The sequence below is a fragment of the Macaca mulatta genome, chromosome 3, assembly GCF_049350105.2.
Source record: "Macaca mulatta isolate MMU2019108-1 chromosome 3, T2T-MMU8v2.0, whole genome shotgun sequence".
Classification (NCBI taxonomy): Eukaryota; Metazoa; Chordata; class Mammalia; order Primates; family Cercopithecidae; genus Macaca; species Macaca mulatta.
Genome location: NC_133408.1, coordinates 55,198,644 through 55,225,433, shown reverse-complemented (window position 1 = coordinate 55,225,433; position 26,790 = coordinate 55,198,644). Strand labels below are relative to the sequence as shown.

The following is a 26,790-nucleotide window of genomic DNA, read 5'->3' as shown; positions in this document are numbered from 1 at the left end:
CTACTGCCATGTTTATCTGAGAAATACAAATTCAGAATTAAGTAGAGAGGCAGGGGACAGGTAATGATAAATTATGCAAGTGGGCTGCTGAAGTTTCACAAAGTACCATTCAATCTTCCAGCAGTGCACACCAGGCCCATTACCACCCAGCTTTATATTTCAAAGCAACTGCTTTTCTCATCATCATCATTATTTCTTAGGGAAATGTGATGATAGTGTTTTTTAAAATCAAAAGTCATTATTAATAATCTTTCTCATATGATAATTTCATTAGCAACTATTCAGTAGATTATTTTGCACTAATCTCCAGGGAAATAGCATTCTTGGCCTCATAGCAATATATAAAAAAAACGAATGCTACCTACTGTTGACATATCTCAGGCAACTGTTAAATCGTAAGAATAGGTTTTGCTACTTAAACAAAACTTCTTATGAGAATTTTTATTCTGTTGGGCTTTAGAAAGGAAAATATTTCTTTTTGAATTTGTGGAATCAAAACCGTAAATTCTATTATATTTTTATTAAACTGAAGCTTTGCTGGTAATGAAGAAAATAACAAACAGTCTTTAGTCTCCACTGATAAGGGCAATATTTTCAGATTTCTTTCACACTTGACCCCCAGCACCAAATATTGCCAATTTTTGTAATTTGAAGAGTTCAAAAAATGTATAAACCTTAAGAACTCATCATCATTGTCTACAGAAGGGAAAAAACAAGAAATCAGAACTTAAAAAAGTGAAAAATAAAAAATTCCAGTTAGCATCTTTATAAACAGCTATTATTTGAGTGAGCCAGTGGGCCTAAGGAGAGAATACTAGAATACAATTATTATATCAGGTCCATCTTAGTAAACACCTAGAAAAAGTAGCTATTTTGAAAACACCATTTTTTTTTAATAATAATAATACATCACCTGGTAGAAACATTTCTTTCTTGCCAATACATTTTGGAAGATAATTCAATTAGTAAATGTACAGAACAAAAATATGATCCAATCATTGACAAAATTAATTTCCACAGATGTGTTTTTACAATTTTAAGATTCTTCCCAAGTTTTGCTAACAATATTGCAATTTTTAATTGAAAACAAAAAATAAGTACAGTTTATTTAAAAATATAGCACTTGCAGCACCTGTACTGGAGTCACCGAAGGAATTCCAGTTCCTTGTTGCCACACCCTGATCCCCACCCAAGGGACTATGCCAAGGTGATTACCTGGGAATCTGCATTTTAACAAAAGATCCACAGTTGTTCTGACATAGGGGTCCAAAGATCTCCCTTTGAGATACATTATTCTGTATGTTCCCTACTCAGAAAATGTAGCTAATTGCTATTCTATCTAATTATAGCCAATCTCAGCCTCTCAGAACCATCACCAGCAATTAGGACCTGTCCAGGTTTGTACTACATGATTTCAAGATGTATGACACAAGCACTTCCTGAGCAAACGCAGGTGCAAACAGTGATTACAGAATGACCTGCTACATCAGCATCACTGCAGGCAGGCACATAGGAGAAGTGGCAGCTTCTGCAGAGCTGTGATCAATGAATGCAGGTACAATGTTCTAGAAGGCCACATGGCACAGCTCATCAGGCCTCCTGAGAGACATCAGGTGGGCCCCCACAGGACTTGCCCACATTTGTGAGCTATTTTGGTTTCTGCTCCTGTGTGTGTCTCTGTGAGCACTAGTGTGAGGATGCACACCCCTAGGTGTAAAAAGCCCCAGAGTTAATAACAAAGTAATATCTGCCTGATACAAAATCATCAACACTTGCATCAATAGGCAATGCTCCAGAGTTCATTTAGAATACCAAGACAGGTTCTTTTAAACATCATTAGGACCCAGCAGCAGCTCAAATGCATTAAAACAGCAGGGTTCCTGTGGCAAAGCAGGTCTAATGGGACTGAGGGTTAAGTACAGCAAGGGATATGTCTCCTCACCCCAAGCCTCGGGGGTCTCTAAGAGCAAAGAGCGATAGTTGTCAAAGCGTATAATTCAGCATGGTTTTGTCCCAGACAGTGTTCACTGAAATGTTCAAGGGAAAGCTTTAAAAATGCAGTAATACCGCATCTATATTCATATTTAATTAAGAAGAGAGTTAACAGCACTTCCAAGAGGGAGGTCATTCCTTGTTCAGCACAAGATTTCTGTGCAAAGCTATGGGCAATAAAACAATTCAACATATAAACATTTACAAAAGCTACCATTTCAGTAATGCTACTAATGCTTTAGCAAACAACTCTGAAGATGAGAAACAAATCACAATCCTGCAGCTGGGGGCAGCCATAAGAGAATCAAGATCATCAACCACTGTCAAAGTCCAATAAAATCCACCCTCTCTCTTCCTTCTTCTCTTGTTTGCTTCCAGGCTCCAACTGCCTTCAACAGAGTTGTATCACATGAGAAGGTTTACAAGAAACAGTGTTATATGTAAGAACTTGAATATAACACAGTTGGCCCTCTGTATCCATGGATCCAACCAATGGCAGATCAAAAATGTGGTTAGGCCTACAACGGTCACTTATATACTGGATATGTGCAGGCTCTTTTTCTTGTAATTATTGCCTAAACAATGCAATATAATAATGAATTGCATAGTTTTTACATTGTATTAGGTATTATAAATAATTTAGAGATGATTTAAAGTTTGTGAGAGGATGTGCGCTGGTTACATAAAAATACTATAACATTTTATATAAGGAACTTGATCATCCACAGCTTTTAGTATCCATGAGGAGTCCTGGAAAGAATCCTCCTTGGATACCGAGGGAAAAATGTATCCCAAGTTTCAAGAGAACAAATAAACATTTACTCCTGCATAGTAACTATATGAAGAGCTAAAGGAAGAAAGGAGGATGAAGTCCTACAATAAACTCACACAGAACACTATAAGATGTCAACAGATTTCACATAAGAACCTCACACAGTTGTATACATTTAAAGAGAACCACACAAGGTAAGACACGAGCAGGCAGCTGGGATCGCCAAGCATTCCCCTAGGTTGGTTTCCAGGCAAATAAGTGTATTTTTTTTTTTTTTTTGGAGACAGGGTCTTGCTCTGTTGCCAAGGCTGGGGTGCAGTGGTGTGAACATAGCTCACTGCAGCCTTAACTTCCTGGGCCCTCATAATCCTCCCACTTCAGCATCCCAAGAAACTGGAACCATAGGCATGCATCACCACGCCCAGCTATTTTTTTATTTCTCTAGAGACAAGGTCTCATCATATTGCCCAGGCTGGTCTTGAATTCCTATGCTCAAAGTAATCCTCCCACCTTAGCCTCCCAAAGTGCTGAGATTACAGGCATGAACCACAGCACCCGTCCCAATAACTGTACGTTTGACCCTTTGGGCAAGGTGTGACCATCAGCTTTGCCTATGTGTAACATAACTGAATCTCCAAATGCACCTTTGGATTTTACAGTCTTAGAAAATGAATTACAAATTGGGCATGAAGACATCCAACAGTTCTCAAGTAACATTTACCACACAGAATTGCCTGCGCCTGCCTGTCTTAAAGCCCACCCACAATTTCATTTTCAATTAACAGCTCCTCGAAAGGCAGTAATGAAAGCAGTTGCTAAAGAGCATTCAGATGTCACCGAAAGACTGCAAACCCAAACTGTAAATAGCACATTGTGAGTCGCCTGTCACCACCATCAACTCCCACGGGAATCACGCAGCATGTGGCTATCACAACCATCTGCTCAGCTCCCCACCACCACTATTGCAAACCACACAGTCACCCATCTCCTCCCACTTCCCACTCATTACCTGTCATGTACAGACTTGTGTGGATATAGGATTGCTGTGAACAGAGATTAGAATGCAGAACATACAGAGGCTTATTTCATGTTATGTAGCTGAGATCTGGCCACATGCAGATAACTTTATATCATCACAAGAGGGAAAAATGTAAAATTTAATCATCACAAAAATGCACAGTTTTAAATAAAGAAAGGGATTTCTATCCTACCCTCATCAACTACCAAAAGTGCACTGGCTAGGCCTTATTAAAAGAAAGATGTGTTCCCTCGTTCTTCAATCACTGACATTGTAGAAATTCATGGGAGCCACAGTTGAAAATCACTCCTATCGCTTTACCTTTCTTAACTCCTCTAACAATATATGGGATTCAAATGGCCCTTAATAAAGTTCTGCAGGCACACATACACATATAAAATTTTCTTACTTTGGGAAACATAAAAGGTCACTGTTTTATGGAACAACTCCTATAGGAATCAGGATCACCCAAGCTGAATTACTGCCCATTCTTTTCATTGCAGTTCCTTTACCCATTCAGCTTATTTTCTCTCTGCAGGTTTTATTTTATGAGGTGGTAGTTAATGTGCTGTCTTGGTTAATTTAGGGTGTCGACTTGACTGGATTAAAGAATACCCAGAGAACTGGTAAAGCATTATCTTTGGGTGTGTCTCTGAGGGTATTTCCAGAGGAGATGGGCATGTTGAGTCTGAGTGAACTAAGTGGGGAAGGATCTGCCCTCCATGTGGGCAGGCACATGCAATCAGCCGGGGGTCCAGATAAAACAAAAACAGACGAAAGGCGAAATGGTCTCTCTCTCTCCTGGAGCTGGGATATAATTTCCTGCCCTTGGCCGGGCGCGGTGACTCACGCCTGTAATCCCAACACTTTGGGAGGCCGAGGTCGGTGGATCACAAGGTCAGGAGATCGAGACCATCCTGGCTAACATGGTGCAACCCCATCTCTACTAAAAATACAAAAAATTAGCCGGGCATGGTGGCGGGCGCCTGTAGTCCCAGCTACTCGGGAGGCTAAGGCAGGAGAATGGCGGGAACCTGGGAGGCAGAGCCTGCAGCGAGCTGAGATTGCGCCACTGCACTCCAGCCTGGGCGACAGAGCGAGACTCCATCTCAAAAAAAAATAAAAAATAAAAAATAATATCCTGTCCTTGGTCATCAAAACTCTAGGCTCTCTAGGCTTTGGATTCAAGGACTACCCCAGTCTCAGGCCTTCAGACTTGGTCTGAGTCATACTGTGAATCCCAGTGTCTCCGGCTTGCAGAGGGCCTGTTATGGGACCTCTCAGCCCCCATAATCATGTGAACAAATTCCCCAAATGAATCCCCTCTTATCTCTCTACTATCTATCTACATATATAATCTGTTGGTACTTGCTCTCCAGAGAATCCTAATACATGTGCTATGTCCTTTTTATAGTCAATTTTTACTAAATTTTTATTTAAAATTACAAATGTCATTTAGGATAAAATTATAACTGGCCATAACATTTCAAAGATGTATCTCACTGAAGTTAACTGATGTTTATGCTCACTATTCCCAACATTCAGGGCTCATAGCAATGAAGCAGAGTCAAAAGACACAAAATGAAAAATTCCAATAAACCTGTTTCCAAATGCTCAAGATAAAAACAAAAGCAAAACATCTTTCATATAACTCATTATTATATTAGTGTCGGGGTTACCAATCCCAGTTACAAACCAATACTTCCAATATAATACATGAATAATTCCTGAACAGAGACAAGCCTAGATTGGGGTTCCTCAATTACCTGATGTTAAAACTAGCATCTTATTCTTATTCAAGTCAATCAAGATTCCAAGAGAGATCATAAGCCAATCTTTTATTCTCTCCATGTTTCCTTATGGTTTTTCTTATTTCTGCACTTTAGGCAAGGGGAATAAGTAGTATGCAACTTAAATTCATAAAAGGGAAAAACATATAAAGAATTTTATTTGATATCTTAGCTTGTAACCTTCACATGACTACACAATTTTTCAAAAGCAAATGAAATCCCAATTAACATGTTAAACTTGAAATTTTGAAGTATGAGGTAAAAATGGTTTAACTGACATTTCTTAATACTAGTTCAAGGTACCAGCAGACATCTAACTATTATAACAAAAGTATGTATGAAAGAGCACATAGCAAAGTTTATGTCTTTTCATTATGACAGTAAAATCCCAAATTACATTAGTGTCTCAAATGCTCTGATTTCCAGAAACTGGTAGGCTCTGGAGTCAAGCTGGATAAATACCTGTGTGATTTTTGGCCTAGATTTCCATCAAAAACTAATTAGCAGATCTTCAGAAATGAGACTTGAACTGGATCTGTTTAACCAAAGTTTTCCATTATAAATCCTCCTTTGCAAGTTAATTTCTACTAGTAACAAATTTGACAGAAAGCTCCTCAGACAACAGGAGTAAGTCTAAGTCGTGCTGAAATAAGGGACCAGCCTCTGGTAGCAAACACTCTCAACAGGAAAGACCATGGGCTGGGATAGACCGTTCCATCAGGACAGGTGGAAAGAGCGGGTGGCCCAGTCACCTGGGCTCTTAGTCTACAGCACCACTATCACTTACTCCAAGGAAGACCAACGTGAAATGTCAATACACGAAGCAGATGCAACCACCATGCAGAGTTCTAGTAATCTATCTAATTTTAAACGCCTGGCACTGGGGTGGATCCCTCTTCTTCCTAGAAAGCAGTAGACACTTTTGGTGTCTACAGTTTCCAATGTCAACTATAAATCTCCCACCATACTACATTTTCAGAGAGAGAAGAGCAAATTTTTATTCCTAACAAGAAATACCTACCCAGATTAACTAGTATAAAGATTTTAAACCACATAAGGCATTCCCACATAAGCCATCCTTACCAACAAGGTTAGAGTCTACCAATAGGATCCTGAAATATTCACAAATTCCTCCACTTTTCCTCTAAAATGATGTTCTTCTTTGACTAAAGCAATCTCAACAGGTTGCCTCTTTCTTTAGGAAATTCTGCCCTAAGATGAATGGCTTTTTGGCACCTAAAATTCAGTGAAGGAGGCAGACCACAGGATTTATTTTGATGATTCATCTTGGTGTCTGTTAGAAGAGTTCATATAACCTAAGAATGCCTTCTAGCTCATTAAGCATATGTCCTCTGGCTCAGTTCATACTACAGAGAAAGGACAAACTAATGGACTAAATGGAGATTTAGAAATCCAGTCAGAGCCAAATCTGAGAGTTCTCCGAATGCTCATCAACTTTTCATCATTGGTACTCTATTTTTAAAACCCTTTTGCTCTCTGTGTGTGTTTTAAACTACAAAGTCCTAAATTTTTAAAGAATTCCCCATGGTCTAGAAGTTAGACATACTGAAACTAAACTCAATGCCCTAGGAAGGGTTAAGTTTTCCCAAAGTCCTTCTCAGGAAGTTATAATTTGGCTTATCGGTTTAGCAACACGTGACTTCCTTGTGTTCCTCAGTGGTTTCATTGTGACTTAGTCCCTCAATTAGAGAATAAAGCTCCTTAAGGAGAGGACCTCTGCAACCTCTTTTGCTTTTCCCACCCCCATATCTCCATCGAGAAAAAAAAAAAGTACCATGTCCTTGTAAGTAAATGATAAAACTTTTTATATACCATGTCTAAGTGCTTACATCATGAACAAGTAGTTAATTTACAGAGGTCAGAAAGACATGCTCTATTTTGTACAAGAGTTGTATAAGAGGTAACTTATTCATTTCTTCATAATTTTTAACCCCTTTGGGAAGTAAGAAGAGTATTCAAATTTCTCATATCAAAAAGTGCAACCATTTGCCAAGACAGGTGCCACCTCAGCATCTTCTAAGGCAGTATGTATTTATACTTAAAAACATAATCCAACAAATAAGTGTCAGTTTAAAAGCTTTCTTTTGGCAGTATGGAACAACATCACAAGAACTTGGGTTTTATAACCAGGCAAGTGAAGGAATAAGCAGTTTGGTTTTAGAACTACACATCTTTCCTATAAAAGTATTATAATTGCACTCTCAGAGTAAAAAGATTAGTTGTCTTCAACGGAGTCTCAGAAAAAAAAATCCTATTATTTCCTCTCTACTAAGGAGTAACATCTTCCCATAATTACAGGAAAGCTATGCATTAAGTTGTCTGCTCAGGAAGTACCATTTCCTAATAAGATGCAAACCTAATTCACTCTCACCAAGTCAGAAATAAAGGCTAAGTTCTCGCCTCTTCCCTATTTCATCTGTAGTTCTCAAGAACAGGCACTAAATGACAATCCATTAATGCAGAAATGCTCCCCAAAGCTCACTCTCATCTCAAGGTCCCCTCCCAGCTAAGATGGTCAGATTCAGTTTCTTTACCTGATAAGAGGCAAAGGCAGGCAATAAAGTAATTGTGATATTTACAGGTATCTAGGATGATAGGAAAGCAATCACACGTATTCTTCAGGCAAGCTTTTTGAACATCTACTGTGGTCATTAAACACTCATGTGTCACTCTTTACCAATGATCACATAACAGATGGCATTTGTCTGGGCTGACACACAATGGACCACTCCCCTCCCTCCCACTACAAAATGCATCCTACACCTCTCCTTTAAATGTCTTCCTATTACATGAAAACAAAATTTTAAAGAAAAAAAATATTAAAAATAAATGTCTTCACAGAGCCTATCAGTTACAGACTGACTCCAAAACAGCATTACCTTCAGACCTACAGACTCCTTCACAGACCTCTACAACACTGTATTTGTGTTATTCATAAATTTAAAAAACGATGGGACCCAGAGGGAGGAGCCTAAGAAACATTCAAGTCCAAGCCCTTCATTTTCCAGATGGGCAGTTACCAGACGGTGACTTGTTTGGGATTTCATAATGGCACAGTGATTCTAAGAATATTAAAAATGAGAAGTATTATGGCCTTATCTCAGTTATCACCTTCTGCATTCCTTCTTACCAAAAATATAACAATTGATTGGATAGCATATTTTGGCATCAACACTAAAGATAAGAAAATAGTCCTTGTTTTTAAAAGTTTTACATAGGGCCAAAGATACAATTCATGCTTTCCTTCTCCATGACTCATAAAGAGTCAAAATATTTGCTTTTCTAAATATGTTACCTAAAACAAAGATAGCTTTGATTTCAAATACCATTAGTACTAGAAAGTTGGCCATTAAAACCAAAAGCTACTCAAATTTAAGATGCTTAAGTCCTAGTCTTCTTTTCCGATCATAAAACTCTGTCACCAGAGGACCCTGAAAGTCTTGAAGAAGTAGAAAGAAATAGAAAGAATAATTTTGAGGACACAAAATAGAAAAGTCAGATCATGTCTAGAATAAAAAGATTCAAGGATGAAGATCCGCAGCTTGGTGTTAACTCAGAATAAGAAGCCTTCCTTCTTACCCCGCTGGGAGGGGGCCCTGAGGGAGACGGGGGCCCTGAGGGAGAGGGGGGCCCTGAGGGAGAGGGGGGTGGTTACACTGCAATCTCTTTCCACTGAGATTAATTACTTTTCTCACGTATCTCACACAGAGAGGCATAAATTAGGAGTCACAAATACCACAGGAACATCACCTTTTATAGAACTTAGGCTTTTCTCCCTCTCCCCAACTCCCTATCGGGAAAAAAATAAATAAAACTTCATCCAAATATGGAAAACAGAGCAAGCCACGGAACTAGAGATATCTGAGTCTAAACCCCGGCTCCTTCCCTCATTGCCAAGGCCTCAGACATGTCACTTTATCTCTTTGAGCCCTAGTTTCCACAGCTGTTAAGTAACCATGATATTACCTACTAGTCAGGGTTGTTGTACAAATTATAGGTTATACTACAAAAACTCCCTCACTGAATGGAGCATGGTATGCATTAGGTGAATGTTAATCATTACTATTATAACTCCAGTCTGGCGTTTCAGGACACAAGTGTACCTTTAGAAACACTGCGCTGGTTGTCAGATTTAGGGTATTACCTTGGAAGCCTTCTGGGTCCATCTGAAACCCATCACCCCAGATGTTTTACCAGGATTATATCCTTCACTATGTATGAGGCAGAATTCTGACACCACACTGCCCACTACATCCTATTGAGGCTTTCGATCTTTCCAATCTTTTAACTAAAAGCCATCACCCAAATACACTCTTGATTCTTTGTAAGAGTGACTTCCAAGCAAGCTGTTTTCAAATAGGAAACTTCCTAAAACTACAAATGTCATTAGGTCCTAAAGAATGGCCAGAAATTTGGGTTTAGTAGCCCTCATTAATTATTCTAAAGATCTGTGAGGTTTGGGAACCATTGTTTTGTTTGATCCCAGATCTCCCTGCCTCTGCAGAGAAACATCTGCAAACCAAAAATTACCTGTTCCACTTCTAATTAGCAGCACCTGCTCTGTAAACCACAATTCCTTCCTCTGCTTTCTTCAGTAATAGTCAATCCTACCCAATGGTCCTGCCAAAAACTAAATAAAACACACCCAGGACACAGGTAACTAACTTGACAGGCACTGAAGCCTCTGGATTTGTGCAGAAAAACTGCTATAAACAGCTTCATATCTCATTATTAATCCATCTCATGTGGGGATTTCCACAGGCAGAAAGGCTTCCCAAATGCCAAGAGCCTATACTTTCTTTTGGATCATTGAAACCTAATTATTAACAGGCCAGTAAGCCTCACTATCAGACGTTTATACAATCAACAGATCACAAAGATAGTCTTGAATTATAGCCTATGGAGAACAACTAAGACACCAAAAGGCAAATTCATTTATTTGCCATTGCCTTCCCAGATGCCACAATATCTGAGCTTCCCCGGAAAATATAAATCTTAGCAAGGCACTTCTCACACACAGGCAATCATTTTAGCACCTTAGAACCATGAGATGCACAATGTACGTGATGAAATCTACCTGTTCCATTTATCCTAATTGCAAAGATATCTCCCCTACAAGCCAATCCATCTTGACAACTATTAAGACCAGTCTGCCCTAAATACCAGTACCACTAGTATCAAGCTTTGTTGCACAAAGCATATCTGATTGAACGAGCACCATGCTGAAGTTTCAAATCCCCATAAAAAGCACTGAGATTGGGTTTTAGATTCTTTTAAAAGCACGCACACAGCTTTGTTGGACAACCACTTCAGCATCCCACCAAGGGTATCTTCTCCACCTGTTACGAAGAACCACAGTGGAGGAAGCACCTAAGGAAAGAATTTTGCGGCCACAGTAAAGAGCAAACCCAAGCGTCCTCACCTGTCTGAGTGCCTTCGGCATTTTCTTTCTCTTCCCAAGGTGCTGGCAGAGATTGCGGTCATTTTCTCGATCTGAGCTGTAGTGGTGTGGGTGGCTGAGTCTGCTCTTCTTTGAATGAAAGGACAAGCCATTGGTAAGTGCTTCTCGTTTCTTCTTGGTCAGGGGCGTCTGGCGTTTCTCCACACGTTCCTGAGGCTTAAGTGCTACATCTTTCTGTAGGAAAGAAGAGAAGGAAAGGGAAGTGGTGGTTACAAAGGTATCTAGGGTCACACCCAAAATACAGGCTAAATACTAAAGAGTGTTACTACTAAGTGGAAGAGGGATAGGAAAATGGGATATGAGAAGACCTAAAACTAAGAAACATGGCTTTCAATTTTCCTGAATCCTTAATGCCATCACAAATATATAAATATATACAAATATACAAATCCTTTCTATTATTACTGGGTAGAAAACTAAACACAAGGATATGCATCAAAAGTGATTTCACTGCTCCCTGGGATAGTAGCTTTCTGTTTGATTTGGTGTTGGGTCCAGCACACAATGACATTCCCCAAGGAAGTGCAATCTACTCATTTCCCATTTTGGTACATCAATTATGTTTCAGAAAATAAGCACTAAGTGTATGCTCAATTCAAAAGAAATAGCACCCAGTTGAATTTATCAGGTCCAGGTGGATGTGAGCCAGCAAGAAAGGAACTATCTACTCATATGATTAAAATGTTTCCTTAATGCATTATATTTTTTTACCACGTTTCTCTAAGCATCCTTATTTCCATTTTCTTTGCAAAATGTAACAACAATATTACCACCAAGATCAACAGCAACTTTTTATTTATTCCTGTGTGTGGTTGGGGATGGGGAGGTGGGTAGAAAATGGGAAATCAATGTCCTTGAATGAGGAACTGTATCTGTAGAAACTACAGGTGAGCATTTCAGGCCACATAACCTGATAGAGTTCTGTGCCTCCAGGCAGCTCACTTCACACCAATGTTCCAAAACACCTGGGCTTTTAGTGCCCAGACACTGACATTATTCATGATGAGACATGGAGTAAGTCACTACAACTCTGAGACCACATGCAAAATGGGCTCTCAGAACATCAAACAAATCACATACATGCAAATATCCTATGCTCTGTGAGAAATGATGCACACACTAAGCAATAAAATGAAAATGTTTTGGCACTCAGTTATTTTGAAACTAGTGGATCTAATCCTCTTAACACAGAAAATCCCCCTCATGAAGCCTCACCACAGTTCCTCAGTTTCTGTAGTCCTCAATGCACTTAAATTTTTTTTTTTTTAATTTCTGGGGTGCATAGTAGGCATATATATTTATGGCTTACATTAGATGTTTTGATACAAGCATGCAATGTGTAATAATCACATCAGGGTAAATGGGGTTATCCATTACTTCAAACGTGTATCTTTTGTATTTCAAACAATCCAATTATATTATTTTAGTTATTTTTAAATGAACAATTAAATTTACTATCTAAATGTACATTTAAAAATAAAACAAAACCAAAATAGAAATTTCCTTTCACTCATTTCTCCTTAAAATACCGCTCTTTTTCCTCCCTTTCACATCCAATTTTCTCAAGGTAACTATTCTGCTGCTTCCAATATCCCAGCACCCCCAACTTTACATGCATGGTACTCCCTGATGTCTCTCCCCAAATCAGCCATGCTTATTAGTTTGAGACCTTGAGCCTTATTATGATCTGAATGTTTGTGTCTCCCTAGAATTTTTTTTTTTTTTTTTTTTTTTTTTTGGAGACAGAGTTTGCTCTTGTTGCCCAGGTTGTAGTGCAATGGCACAACCTTGGCTCACTGCAACTTCCGCCTCCCCATTCAAGCGATTCCCTGCCTCAGCCTCCTGAGTAGCTGGGGTTACAGATGCCTGCCACCACACCCAGTTAATTTTTTTTTTTGTATTTTTAGTAGAGACGAGGTTTCACCATGTTGGCCAGGAGATGGGGGACTTTGGGAGTTGATTGGATCATGAGGGTGGAACCCTTGTGAAGGGGATTAGTGCCCCTATAAAAGGCCTAAGGGAGTCTGTTTGCACCTCTACCACGTGAGAACAGGCACCATCCATGAGGAACAAGCTCTCACCAGACACAGAATCTGCTGGTGCCTCAACCTTGGACTTCCCAGCCTCTAGAACTGTGAGAAATAAATGTTGCTTGTTTATAAGCAACCCAGTTTATGACATTTTGCTAATGTAGCCTGGACAAACTAACGCAGGCCTTTACACTGATTTGCCTTGGCCTCAAAAGGCCTCTCTTACACACTCCTCCCTTTCCTAGTTCAATGACTTTTAGCAGCGTTGCCCACTCAGGGAGACTTTTCTTGTAATACAAAGTACTCTATTCTCAGGCCTTCACTCATTCAACAACTATGTTTTGTGTGCCTAGTATATGCCAAGTACAAACGTAGCACTGACCTATGTTTAGGATGATAATGGTGTGGGGAAAAGTCACCACCCTCATACAGCCTAGAATTTACAGGACAAATACTAATCAAATCACACAAATATATCATTGCAAACTAAGTTAACAGTGCTAAAGGATAGGTTATGGGTGCTAAAACTAAGGGAAATGATATAGTCCAGAGGAGAGGGTTAGAGCTGAGAAAATGACTGCCATTTGACCTAGATCTGAAAGGCTGAACAGAGAGAAAAGCTTGTGCAAAGGCCTTGAGGCAGCTGGGTGCATAATCTCTTGAAAGAATGTGAAAGAGGGCAGGGACTAAGTAGTTCACCTCAGTAACCCCAGTGCTTTACATAAGTGCTTCACATAAGCCAGGCAAATAATAGGTGGTCAATGTATTGGTCAATAAATACATAAATAAAGGAGTCAACTAGTTAAAACATCCAAACCTATAAAGCACAATACTGATTTTAAAATAGCCTAAGCTGTCTCTAATATACAGTGTAGCAAGCCAGAAAAGGTGATAGAAGCAGGAAACCAAGGAATCTAGTGTGCACTGCTGGTATACACGAAGGATCACAGCAAAGAGCAAGAAACCCCAGAAAAGGGGAAAGGCCTTATCCTTAGAGCAAGAAGATATCAAAGATAACAGTCTACAAGGCAAATAAGTGGCTTCTGGCCTAACTTCCAGCTGCTAGCACTACAGACGATTAACCCTCTGCCATCGGAGAGGTAGCTCTCCCGAGGCAATGAGGATGTGGTGAAAAGTGTTTTAGGGGACAAGTTGAGATCAAAGCAAGCGCACATGGCCATTGATTTCACAGCCTTGCATGCTATGCCTAACACGTAGTAAATGTTCAATGAATGGCTGCTGAATTGAATTCCTGTGTCCAGTGTCCACAACTTCAGTCAGCTATGCCAGGCATCTGCTCAGCTCAAAAATGTTCCATGTTTAGTCTCACATGTAACCAAAATAGCTTCCATAAAAAGACACTCAGGAATAATGGCAACACTAGCAGAGGGAGCCAGGTGAGTTCCATCATGGGCTGCTTCTATATAATGTGATTAAATTGTACCACTTCTAAGTGTAATATAAAAACTCCCCATAGGGTATAAAACTCCTTTCTTTGTCACACAACCCACCTACTGCCATGCATCATATGCATGTAGAGTATCAGATTAATAAATATATGATGCTTAATAACGTGTCCACTGTGCTTTTAAAAAAATTATGCCATTCTCTTTGGAGACCAAATCTTTCATACTGAAGGTGCTTCCAAAGTATATTGAAAATTATGTGCAATTCCATACAAATGTGAATTAATATTTATGAGAGTATGTTATAATTTTTTCCAAATCCATTTTATTTTCATGTAGCATATTAATCAAGGAATTCTCACTGCACTGCAGAATAGCTACACAGAGCAAATGGACCCCATGCCGTGATATTAGCTTGTAAGAGACCTGCTGAAGTCTTAGCAGCAGTAGCACAATCATCTTAGCTCCAATTAATATTAAGATTTTCCACTCTGGGGGAGGGAAGAAGAGAGAGAGGATCAAACTGTGTCTAGAGGTGGTGGCTTAAGAGGTAAGAAGAAATGAAGAGTCTATAAAAACTTTCTATTATGTAACACGTTTATATTTTCAAAGACTAGCAATTATTTTTTTCAGAGGTAGATCTTTATTTATAAATTACTATATAGACTTTTTGGTACAAATCCTGAATAAACCAGACCCCTGTTTGTTCATTCCCTCTACAAACATGTACTGACTGCTTACTATTTATAAAGTAAAACAACCATTTAATTTTTTCATTGACTGTCTTAGGGAAAAATGACAAAAAACTATCTATTATAAGCATTAAGAATCAAAGACAAAGACTGATTATAAAGTAATCATCTTATCAACAGTCACAAGAGTTGCGTACATGACTACACGCATGTGTAATTGTGTGTATATATACACACACCAAAGCTCTCCTCCACCACCAACTAACCAGTAGCAGTAATTTAAGAACTTCCTTCAGGAAACCTGGGCAGTCTCCACTATTGCTATAATATGGGGAAGGAAATTATCTGGTATATAAAAGAACTTTTTGGGATCAATGAATGGCAATTTTCAAAGGCCTGTTGATTCATTCGTCTACCATGATCTAGGCTAGTGGTTCACAAGAGAAACTGTCCGTCAGAACTACCTGAAGACTTTTTTGAAAATAAGATGATTGTATCTCATGTTTTGCAAGGAAAGCATTAGCAAATGAAGAAGAGTGGCAGAACATGCCACCCCAAAACATGCTATTTAGGCCTAAGGATTATTTTAAACTAAAGGCACTTGAAAAATAATAGATACAAAAGAGACAGGAGAAAAGAAACATTATCACCAGAAACACCTGAGATGGGAGAAAACTCTCATGTGAAAGATGATCTCCCTATAGTAGGAAAGAAGAAATTTTCTCATTTCCAGAGATGGGGAGTCCAAACAGAAAAATTTGTACCAACAGATCGTATTAACTCTTATCTTCCTTTAGCCTCACCATTTATTTTAGTTACTTTTCCACAACTGCCACTCTGTTCAACCTACTAAATAAACATTCAACATTTGCCACTTCTTTGGGTCTTCAGTTTCCTGTGGGGGCTCCTATAGACATGTCCAAATCCACATGCTTTTCTTCTGTTAATCTATTTTACATCAATTTAATACTCAGGCTCAGCTAGAGACCCTAACAGGGTAAAGATAAAAAACTGCCTCCCCTACACAAGCACTAGGAAAGAAAGGCAGGAAGGCAGAAGGATAAGAAAGAAATCTGTAAAAAAAAAAAAAAAAAATGCTTTAAGGCATTCATTTGACAGTCATAAAAGAAGCAGGGAAGAAAGCAAGAAAGCCAGGGAGCCACCAACAGGAGGCTGGCTGAGCAGCAAAAAGATTTAGACATATCAGCTGGCAATAGAGCGGGTAAGTATACAAGCCATGCACAACAGATGTGAAGAGGTTTGGAGAATAGTTGAAATTATGTGATTTTTAGGTCACTGGTGATGGAAGGCAGGGTCACAGTAGCACATATGTGGAGAGGCTCAGAGACTGACAAAGGCAATTTCCTTCAACACCCAGTCTTCTTCAGAATAGGCGATCTTGCTCTTGACTTTCCCTTCTCCCAAATTACAATCTTCCACCAAAGGCTTCCTCACCGCTCTTGAATTTCAAAATGAGATGGTTCAGTGTTGTGCAAACTAAGGGAGAGTAACAAATTGCAGATGAAACACTATGTAAGCTGCAGGGCTCCATTTGCTGATTACAGATGAAGCCAGAGACAATAGAAAATGAGGGCACAATTTGTCTGCCTCGCATGAAGTGGGTTATAGAAAGTCTCCGTCTGATTTTTCCAAGCAAACTAACCTGAGGGCAGTCCATCACTTACAAAGCATTTGTGTATATTTGTCTGCATGTGCCCAACTGTGTGTATATGTGTGAGAGGGGCTTGCAATTTAAACAGAGCCTCTTCGGTTAGTTATCTGATCTTAGTAGACCTTTAAGAAAATTGTTAAAGAAAATAGCAAAGAAGCCATGAGAAAAAGAAAAAATTGCTTTGCCTGTCCCCATCAATGACATAATGGTTGTGCCCTGTCATTTTGGTCTGTCAAATCCCTTGCTGGTTTATTGTATACCATTTGTACTTGCTTTTGAATGGTTTTACAAACACTGATTCCACCAATAATGAGTCTCCAATGATAAGAAATGAAACATTAGAAAACTACCAACTCTAGATAGATATGTTAACAACAGTCCCCAACTTTGGACTTTTGAGCAAATGGACTTCATGAACAGATTTTCAGAGTCTAAACTTTTGAGAAAGTAGAGAAGACTACTATCTGTAGGAATGTACAAGGCATCCAGGATGGCATTCAAACATTAATCCCTAAGGTTCACATCTTTTAAAAACAAATATCAAAACATCTACTATGTGCATACACATTGCCATCTGTTGGAAATATCTAAGAAAGAATTCCTAAACTCAGGCTGCTTATCCAGGGAAACAGGCAAATCAATGAACTATTATAGTAAAGTAGGTTAGAGGAGGAGCAGGTCAGGTGCTCTGTACTGCCATCTTTCACACCACATTAAAATTGCATCACTGTATTGGCATAAAGATAGAAAAACAGATCACAGGAACAGAATAGTCCAGAAAGAGACCCACACATATATCAACAACTGATTTTCAGGCAAAAGCTATTCTACAGAAAAATAAGTCTTTTAAACAAATGGTGATAGAATAGGTAATCACATGCAAAATTTTAATCCATACTTGAATCTGAATAGAAAAAACTAACACAAACCATATTATAAACTTGAATGTAAAACCTAAAACCATAAAACTTCTAAGAGAAAACTCTTATAATCTTGGGTTAGGCTAAGATTTCTTAGTTATGACACCAAAGGCATAATCCATAAAATAATAAACTGATAAATTATACTTCATCAAGAATTAAAATTTTGCTCTTCAAAAGACACTGTCAAGAAAATAAAGTGACTGTTCTGTCAGTTACCAGGAGAGTAAAAAATACATTAACAGATAAGCCACAGAATGGAAAAATATTTTTTTAAATGTATATCTGATAAGTTCTGGATATAGAATATATTAATTTAATAAATTCTTGGGCCAGGCACGAAGGCTCACACCTGTAATCCCAGCACTTTGGGAGGCCAAGGCAGGCAGATTGCCTGAGTTCGGGAGTTCGAGACCAGCCTGGTCAATACAAAACTTAGCTAGGTGTGGTGGCAGGCGCCTGTAATCCCAGCTACTCAGGAGGCTGAGCAGGAGAATCGCTTTAACCTAGGAGGCAGAGGTTGCAGTGAGCCGAGACTGCACCACTACACTCCAGCCTGGGCGACGGAGCAAGACTCCCATCTTAAAAAAAAAAAAAAAAAAAAATTCTCAAAACTAAAAAAGGAAACAATCCAATTTTTTAAATAAGCAAAAGATATTTTGCTAAAGAAGATATCTGGGGTTGGGTGTGGTGGCTCACGCCTGTAATTCCAGCACTTTGGGAGGCCAGGGTGCATGGATCACGAGGTCAGAAGATCGAGACCATCCTGACTAACAGGGTGAAACCCTGTGTCTACTAAAAATACAAAAAAATTAGCCGGGCATGATGGCACGTGCCTGTAATCCCAGCTACTTGGAGGCTGAGGCAGGAGAATCGCTTGAACCCAGGAGGTGGAGGTTACAGTGAGCCGAGATTGCGTCACTGCACTCCAGCCTGGGTGACACAGCGAGACTCCATCTCAAAAAAAAAAAAAAAAAAAAAAAAAAAAAGACATCTGTCTGGAAGGTGAATTAATACGTAAAATGATACTTAACATCAGTAGTCATCAGGGAAATACAACTTAAAACCACAATGAGATACCACTACATACATACAAAATGGCCAAAATAAAAAAGAATGAGCCTACCAAGGGTGGGCAAGGATGCAAAGGACGCTCATACGTACACTACTGGTGAGAATATGAAATAGCACAACCACTTTGGAAGACAGTTTGGTGGTTTCTTTAAAAGTTCTAAGTACATGGACCATGTGATCCAACCATTCTACTCCTAGGTACTTCCCCAAGAGAAATTAAAGTACATGTCTACATGAAGAGCTACATATGAATGCTCCTAGCAGATGTGCAATGTTTCTAAAACTGCAAACAACCCAAATGTACATCAATAGGTGAATGGATAAACAAACCGTGGTTGTAACCATTCAAAAGAGTACTACTCAGCAATAAAAAGAAATAACCTCCTGATACAGGTGACATGAATACATCTCAAAATAAGTATGCCAAGTGAAAGAAATCAGACAGAAAAGATTATATTCTGTATGATTCCATTTATATAAAATCCTAAGAAATATGAACTAATTGATAGCAACAGCAATCAGGCTAGTGGCTTCCTGGGAGAGATAGGAAGAAGGGATTATAAAGGGACATGAGGAAACTTTTGGGGTGATGAACATGTTTACTGTCTTGATTGTGGCAGTGGTTTCATGGGTATATACACATGTCAAAACTCATCAAATTATATATTGTTAGTTTGTGCAGTTTACTGGAATGTAAATAATACCTCCATAAAGCTGGTTTTTAAAAAACGGGAGCCCTTGCCATCATGCACAACTGGCATATAATCTTTCCTAACAACTAGATTACATTCAGTGTTCATTAAAAGAAACTCATCTTTTAGAATCGTAAAACCAAGGGACGACCGCACTCTGGGAGGACTGGCTTTAGGCCATAAAGTAGCCATGAAATTTCCACTGGAGACAACTCAGTTGTGAACATGAATGTCTTGACTGAGGAGCACTGTCTGGCCTTCACCTGATTTTCAGTGACAAGGTAGCAAGGCAGAGTTCGTATTGTATCTTTTTTTTTTTTTCCCCACTTTTAACAGGCAGTTCTCAATTATTATTCAGAGGCTAACCTTTTGTAAAGTTTTCTTATCTTTCTATCTGGTAGCCTGATTACTGTTTGGCCACTTTCCTTCCCATGAACACGTGAGCCAATAAGCAAAGAAAGAAAACATAAATGTTACTGCTCCTAAATGTAAAAGAATTGAGGCAATTTATTAAAACATACTTAAGGTACATAATGATACACATATGGAATCTAAATAAAGATGAGAGGGACAAGGTTTAAAAAAATAGATTGGGTACAGATACATTCAATATATAAAAGGCACCTGTCAATGGTGCAGTGCCACTGTTAAAGGTGAGAAGAGAACAAAACAAAAACACAAAGCTAGACACTGAGAAGCTCTCCTAAACCCAGCTATGAAATGAGGTCACGACTATCAGTTTAAGTGAGATTTTTGCACACTCTGTGAATTGAAAACATCCCAGCAGTTTCCCATTCCCACAGATAATTGAGAGTTGGCTGCTGTTAGACCTTAACACGCTCAAAGTAGTTGAGTCCCTGGCAACCAGATGCTATTGCTTAAAACAGTTTAGGCTCTCAGCCCTGAAGGATTCCTAAAATTGGATTACAGTCCCTTCAGATAATCTGAGAAATACAGCATGACGAAAAGGAAACCTTAAAAAAAAATTAACTCCTCTGTAATAACAACATTCTGAAAGTTGAGCACAGCATGACTGAGGCAGAAAATCTCATCAGTGAAGGCTTAGGGCAATGACGTACACAAAGGGTGAGTCCAAAAAGGCAAAAAGAACCATACAACGGAAGATAGTGTAATGGCAGCCAGAAGAGAAATTAGCACCATACAATTCTCAGGCCTCCCCAAAGGCAGAAGCCTGGTTTGCTAACTGAAGGAAGACAAGCAGAACACTCAAATTTCGATTGCTTTTCCTCCCACTCAAATCTAATCCACTAAAGTAACACACACACACATTTGAGAGGATGTGTAATTCTAATGATACTTGCTTTAATTAGCCATTATTCTTGCTACATGTAATATGTTCTTTTTAAAAAAAAATCTGACCAGATATTTTTCCAAAGAAGACATGTAAATAGTCAACAAGTACATGAAAACGTGCTCAACATCATTAGTCATCTGGGATATGCAAATCAAAACCACAATGAGATGTCATCTTGCACCTGTTAGGATGGGTATTATCAAAAAGACAAGAGGTACTTGTCAGAAAGGGTGTGGAAAAATGGGAGCCACTGCACACTGTTGATGGTAAAGTAAGTTGAAACAACCATTACTCATTTTTTGATTATGCACTGTATGCAAAAGATATGAAAAGAATTAATGTACTTATTACATTGTATCAAAATATTAGTAACTAGATCTTCCTGGTAATACTCAGAATTACCTCCATAAGGACAACAGCTATGACTTCATCATGCCAGAATTCCTAGCAGACAACAGAGTAGAGGACACACAGTAACCTGTTTACAAAAGAATGAATTAGAACTGGACCTGGTAGTGCATGCCTACAGTCCCAGCTACTTGGGAGACTGAGGCTAGACAACTGCTTGAGCCCAGGAGTTTGAAAACCCTAGGCAACATAGCAAGAGCCCATTTCTAAAAACAAAAACTTGAAGGAGAATGAACTTGTGAAATTAGGATGCCCTGAATGTCCTCTCATTCTGCAGCCATTGGGCCATGCTATAAATTGTACTACTCCACCTCTCTTCCCCTCTCAGACTTCCACACAAGACTTTCAAACACATTATCTAATTATTTCTGTTATAGTTTATTTGTCCCCTCCAAAACTCATGTTGAAATATCCCCAATGGCTGGGCGTGGTGGCTCACGCCTGTAATCCTAGCACTTTGGGAGGCCGAGGCGGGTGGATTGCTTGAGCTCAGGAGTTCGAGATCAGCCTGGGCAATACAGTAAAACCCCGTCTCTACTAAAACACAAAAAATTAGCCAGGCATGGAGGTGTAATCCCAGCTACTTGGGAGGCTGAGGCAGGAGAATCGCTTGAACCTGGGAGGTAGAGGTTGCAGTGTTGCAGTGAGCCGAGATCACACCACCGCACTCCAGCCTGGGTGACAGAGAGAGACTCTGTCTCCAAAAATAATAATAATAATAATAATAATAATAATAAATATATATACACACACACACATACACATATATATATATCCCCAATTTTGGAGGTGGGGCCTAAGAGGAGTTATTTGGGTCATGGGATTGGAGCCTTCATGAATAGATTAATGCCCTCCCTCATGTCTAACTCTAATAGATCTAAGAGAGGTTCTCACTCTGTTAGTTCCCACACGAGCTGGTTGTTAAAAAGAGCCTGGTACCTCCCCCCATCCTCTTGCTTCCTCTCTCATCATGTGACCTCTGCACACACTGACTCCCCTTTGCCATCCATCATGAGTGGAAGCCGCATGAGAACTCCACCATAAGCCACGCAGGTGCCAGCACCATTCTTCTTGTACAGTCTGCAGAACCATGAGTGAAATAACCTCTTTTCCTTATAAATTACTAGCCTCTGGTATTCCTCTTTCTTGTTTTTATTTTTACTTTTTTGTAGAGACAAGGTCTTGTTATGTTTCTCAGCTTGGTCTCTAACTCTGGCTCAAGCGATCTTCCTGCCTTGGCCTCCCCAAGTGCTGGGATTACAGGCATGAGCCACTGCACCTAGCCCCAGGTATTCCTTTGTAGCAACACAAAAACAGATTAAGACACATTCCCACATCCACATGCCGGATAAACCATTACTATTCCCCTATATGCTAAAGAGGGATGAACAGATGCCTAGAAATAACATAAATCGCCTTATTAACCCCAAGAGAAAAAAAAAAATGAAAAGAGGCTGATGAAAAAAATGTTAGTTCTAAACATCTTTTTCATGGCTTGATATCAAGGCCAAATTATCATTTACTGGGTCTCAGTACCTCACTATTGACAGAAAAATCAAAAGTGGTTGCAGATATTCCACAGAAGAACCCTGATTAGCCTATTCAGATCTTCAAATTGATCCAGATTAGTAATAAGGCACATACTTTCCTTTTCTTCCCTAAAAATGTTTCCATTTCGTCTCTTCCCCAGGTATTCACATACTATCACACCTTCACTTTAAGTAAACAATGTCTCTAGAAGTATTCAGCAACTAGCTCACTGATTCTATTGTAGTTACTGTAAGTGATACATGTTAAATGATTAATTCTCTGTCCTGGAGGAGGCCTTCTAGCTTCCCTTTGGCAACCTTCTCTGAGTTTCCACTACCTTTTTTTGTTTTGTTTTGTTTTGTTTTGTTTTGAGATGAAGTCTTGCTCTATTGCCCAGGCTGGAGTGCAATGGCACGATCTCAGCTCACTGCAACCTCCACCTCCCGGGTTCAAGTGATTCTCCTGTCTCAGCCTCCCGTGTAGCTGGGATTACAGGCATACACCACCATGCCCAGCTAATTTTTTGTATTTTTTAGTAGAGACGGGGTTTCACCATGTTGGCCATGCTGGTCTCAAACTCCTGACCTCAAGTGATCCACCCACCTCGGCTTCCCAAAGTGCTGGGATTACAGGCATGAGCCACTACATCTGGCCCCAGGAAGACCATCAATAAGTATGTCTAGCTCTGGCTTTTAAGATGTCAAATCTGGCTGTGCACGGTGGCTCATGCCTTTAATCCTAACACTTTGGGAGGCCAAGGCAGGCAGACTGGCTTAAGCCCAGGAGTTCAAGACCAGCTTGGGCAACAGAGTGAGACCCAGTCTCTAGAAAATATTTTTTAAATTAGCTAGTTATGGTGGCATGCGCCTGTAGTCCCAGCCACTCAGGAGGCTGAGGCAGAAGGACTGACTGAGACTGCAGTGAGCCATGATCATACCAATGCATTCTAGCCTCAGTGACAGAACGAGACCCTGTCTCTCTCACACACACACACACACACACACAAACACACACACACACACACAAACACACACACACACAAAGAAGTCAAATATGCATTAACAAGCAGCAGAGAACATCTTGATATGTGACTTTGGTTAAGGTTGGTTGCATTGTCCTAGAGGCAGGGGTGGTGGCCAGAAGTAAGAACTACTTCCCAGAGCAGCCCATTTAGGAAAAGAAAATGACATGAAGGGTGGGGAAGAGAGAGACATTCTGTCCACTCAGCAGACAAGAAACAATTTTGTGAAAGGCAATTTAAAGTTTAGGGCTATTCAGTGGCAGAAAAAGCAACTTCTGGCAAAATCTGTGTTATGTGGCTCTGAATATAAATGCAGTTTTAAACAGCATATCAGGAAGTGTGTGTGTATATATATATGTGAGACAGTCCCTTTATGACTCAAGTTTTTCACGAGGTTTTGTCATGTTTCCGGAGAACTATGGAATAATTACTACTAAAGGACTAATTCTGTAACTTTCTTCCAACTTTCCAGAAACTGTTGTCAACTTCCCAATGAAGATGTGCAGGCATTCCTTCTCTTACAGAGCAGTGACATAGAGAATCAACATGAACAAATGCATATATGCCTATTAGTACTTCACGAACAATTGCTACATCCTTTCTCAACCTAATTTTGATTGGCTTCTCAAGGGCAGAGACCAATCTACCTCAATACCTATAAATGTGGGGTCCTCCTCTTAGGTTCCTTCAACCTCTCTAATATTACCATCCTGGGAAGCTATTTAGCACACAGAAAATGATCAACAGATGTAACTTAGAATTCATTAATTCAGTGGAGGGCTTGCCTCCAGAGAACATTTTCCGGCCTTTCAAGTATGTCTGTGAGACTTATCTTATGTATATGTACTCTTCAAGCTCCCTTGTCCTAACTGGGTTTTGATTTGACAACTAGAAATAATTTACTGAAAGGTCAGACCATTTCCAAATATAAAGCAAGGACTAATTTATCTTTTTCATAATCATTAATGTCTGCACAACTCAGCACTGGGAAAAGTTTACAGTATCTTTTAAAATAATCACCTCATTGAATTCTCTAATAGCTCTCTAAGCAGGCAACATCACTTTTATTTTATACATGAGGAAACTAAGGCTTGGTAAACAAGTGACTTTCCAAAGTGAGACAATCGGCAACTGGCAACACACCCAGAGTCCCTTGGCTCTAATTCTGCTTCCATTGCCTAACACCACGTCATTACACATTTATTTCTAAGTGCCAAGATTATGGTCTTTTGTTGGAAGAAAATTTTAAATTACAGTTTAGTATTGTCTCATTATAAAAATCCTTCTCTGCACCTCCACTTCCCCACCAAAGTGTAATTAGGGAAAGGCTATGCCTCCTAAGTCAAATAGCTGAACTCCTTCTGAAAAATTCACATTGTCAATAAAAACCTAGACAGAAAATAAAAGCTTTGGCTTTTCTGTAAAATTGACAACCTTCATCGTTTTATTTCAGAGCTGAAAAGTGGCAGGGAATGACACCTTTCTGACCTTAAAAAAATAAGAAGCTGTAAATATACTCCAGACCCTGAATTCCATATGTTCGGCCTATGTGACTCAATAAATATTAATGAATAATGATGAAAGCTATAAATACTCACAGAAACAAAAAGTAGAAACTCCTGTTCAGCACATATTGCAAATACCCTATCACTATATGAGAAACATATATAGGTTTCATGGAAAGTTTTCCAAGTCTTAGAGCTTGTTCACACAGCTGTGACTCTGTACTTGCCCTCCCTCTCTTTCAATCTTCACCCCCAGTCTTCCATTTCAGGATTTATCCAGACAGAATTTTCTTTCCCTTAGCATCATACAGGTAAAAATAAAACAGAAACGATCCTGCAGGTTTACAGAGACACAGAAAAGTGGTTAAGATGTACCCACTGACCTGAGACACAGACCAAATAAACTCCTCAAGCTATATCTGCAGTGAGAATAAATTAGACCCTACAATTATGGTTGAGGCAAGAAAAAACTGTCCTTTCAGTTGGCTCCTACATTGACTTAAAAGATGAAAGGGAATGTCAGTATGCACAAGGGAATCAGATGCTGTGAGGCAATTAGGTCATGCAAAGATATCCAGATTTTTACCTAGTTTCTTGAACAAGCCACAGGCTTGTCTCTACGCCAAAGCTTCCTATAGATAGATTTAGTGATGTTTAGGTACTTATTGGTTCTATCAGATTTGATAATGGAATCAATCTCTCCTTTTAGAAGCTCTGGGTTAATGGCAAAGTTTATTAAACTGCAGGCAGTCATTCAGAAAAGATCAATAGAGACATGATTACAGGGTAACCAGAGGATTAAACATGAGATTTATCACAAAATTAAACTGAATTAAATGTTCTCTGATAGCACTTGAAATGCTGTCGATACTTTTAACTCATAATCTATGCTTTCTGTGTTTATCTAATAGGCAATAGGGATGTCTGATTTGAGAAAATGACTGCTATATAAAAACATAAGCCACATAGATTTGCTGAAAGCACTAAGAATGATTTCTGAAAATGTCCTCTCATTTTTAAGAAGCTGCATTTTAGTTTATCTATAAGAGCTGTCCACAATGAGCTCAGCAGAGTTTTGAGTTACTAAGTACATAACTCATTTTGTCCACGTCTAAAGCATGCCTATACATTCTCACAGGTATCTACCTTAGAAACTGTGCCCACAGATGACACACTTTAAACAATTTCCTTCCATGCTCTCACAAAGAAGCATGTGTTATGACATTGGCTGCTGGTCCCATAAGGAAGTGGGCTGGAGGATGTCATGTGGATGTAGGGAAATCAACCCTTCCCCATCCCAGAAGGATTTATTGATGTCACCACAGGCTCAGAAAATTATATTCAAAAAGGTGAAATCCCCATCACAGCCTATGAAAACCACTCACTAAACAAACTGGCAACCGCATATATACTTGTAATGGGTAAAGGAGTAAATACACATGGCAGCTGTTAAAACTGACATCAATACCAC

At 39.3% G+C, this 26,790-nt stretch overlaps 1 protein-coding gene across 10 annotated transcripts in view; it reads right to left on the bottom strand.

Moving 5' to 3' along the window:
• Positions 1-26,790, bottom strand: part of AUTS2 (activator of transcription and developmental regulator AUTS2) — a 1,204,012-nt gene that overhangs the window by 880,675 nt on the left and 296,547 nt on the right. For all 10 annotated transcript variants that reach the window (XM_015133354.3, XM_015133357.3, XM_015133359.3 and 7 more), the window contains exon 2: positions 11,016-11,228. In XM_015133354.3, the coding sequence (XP_014988840.2) occupies positions 11,016-11,228 (213 nt within the window). The remainder of the gene's footprint in view (positions 1-11,015; positions 11,229-26,790) is intronic.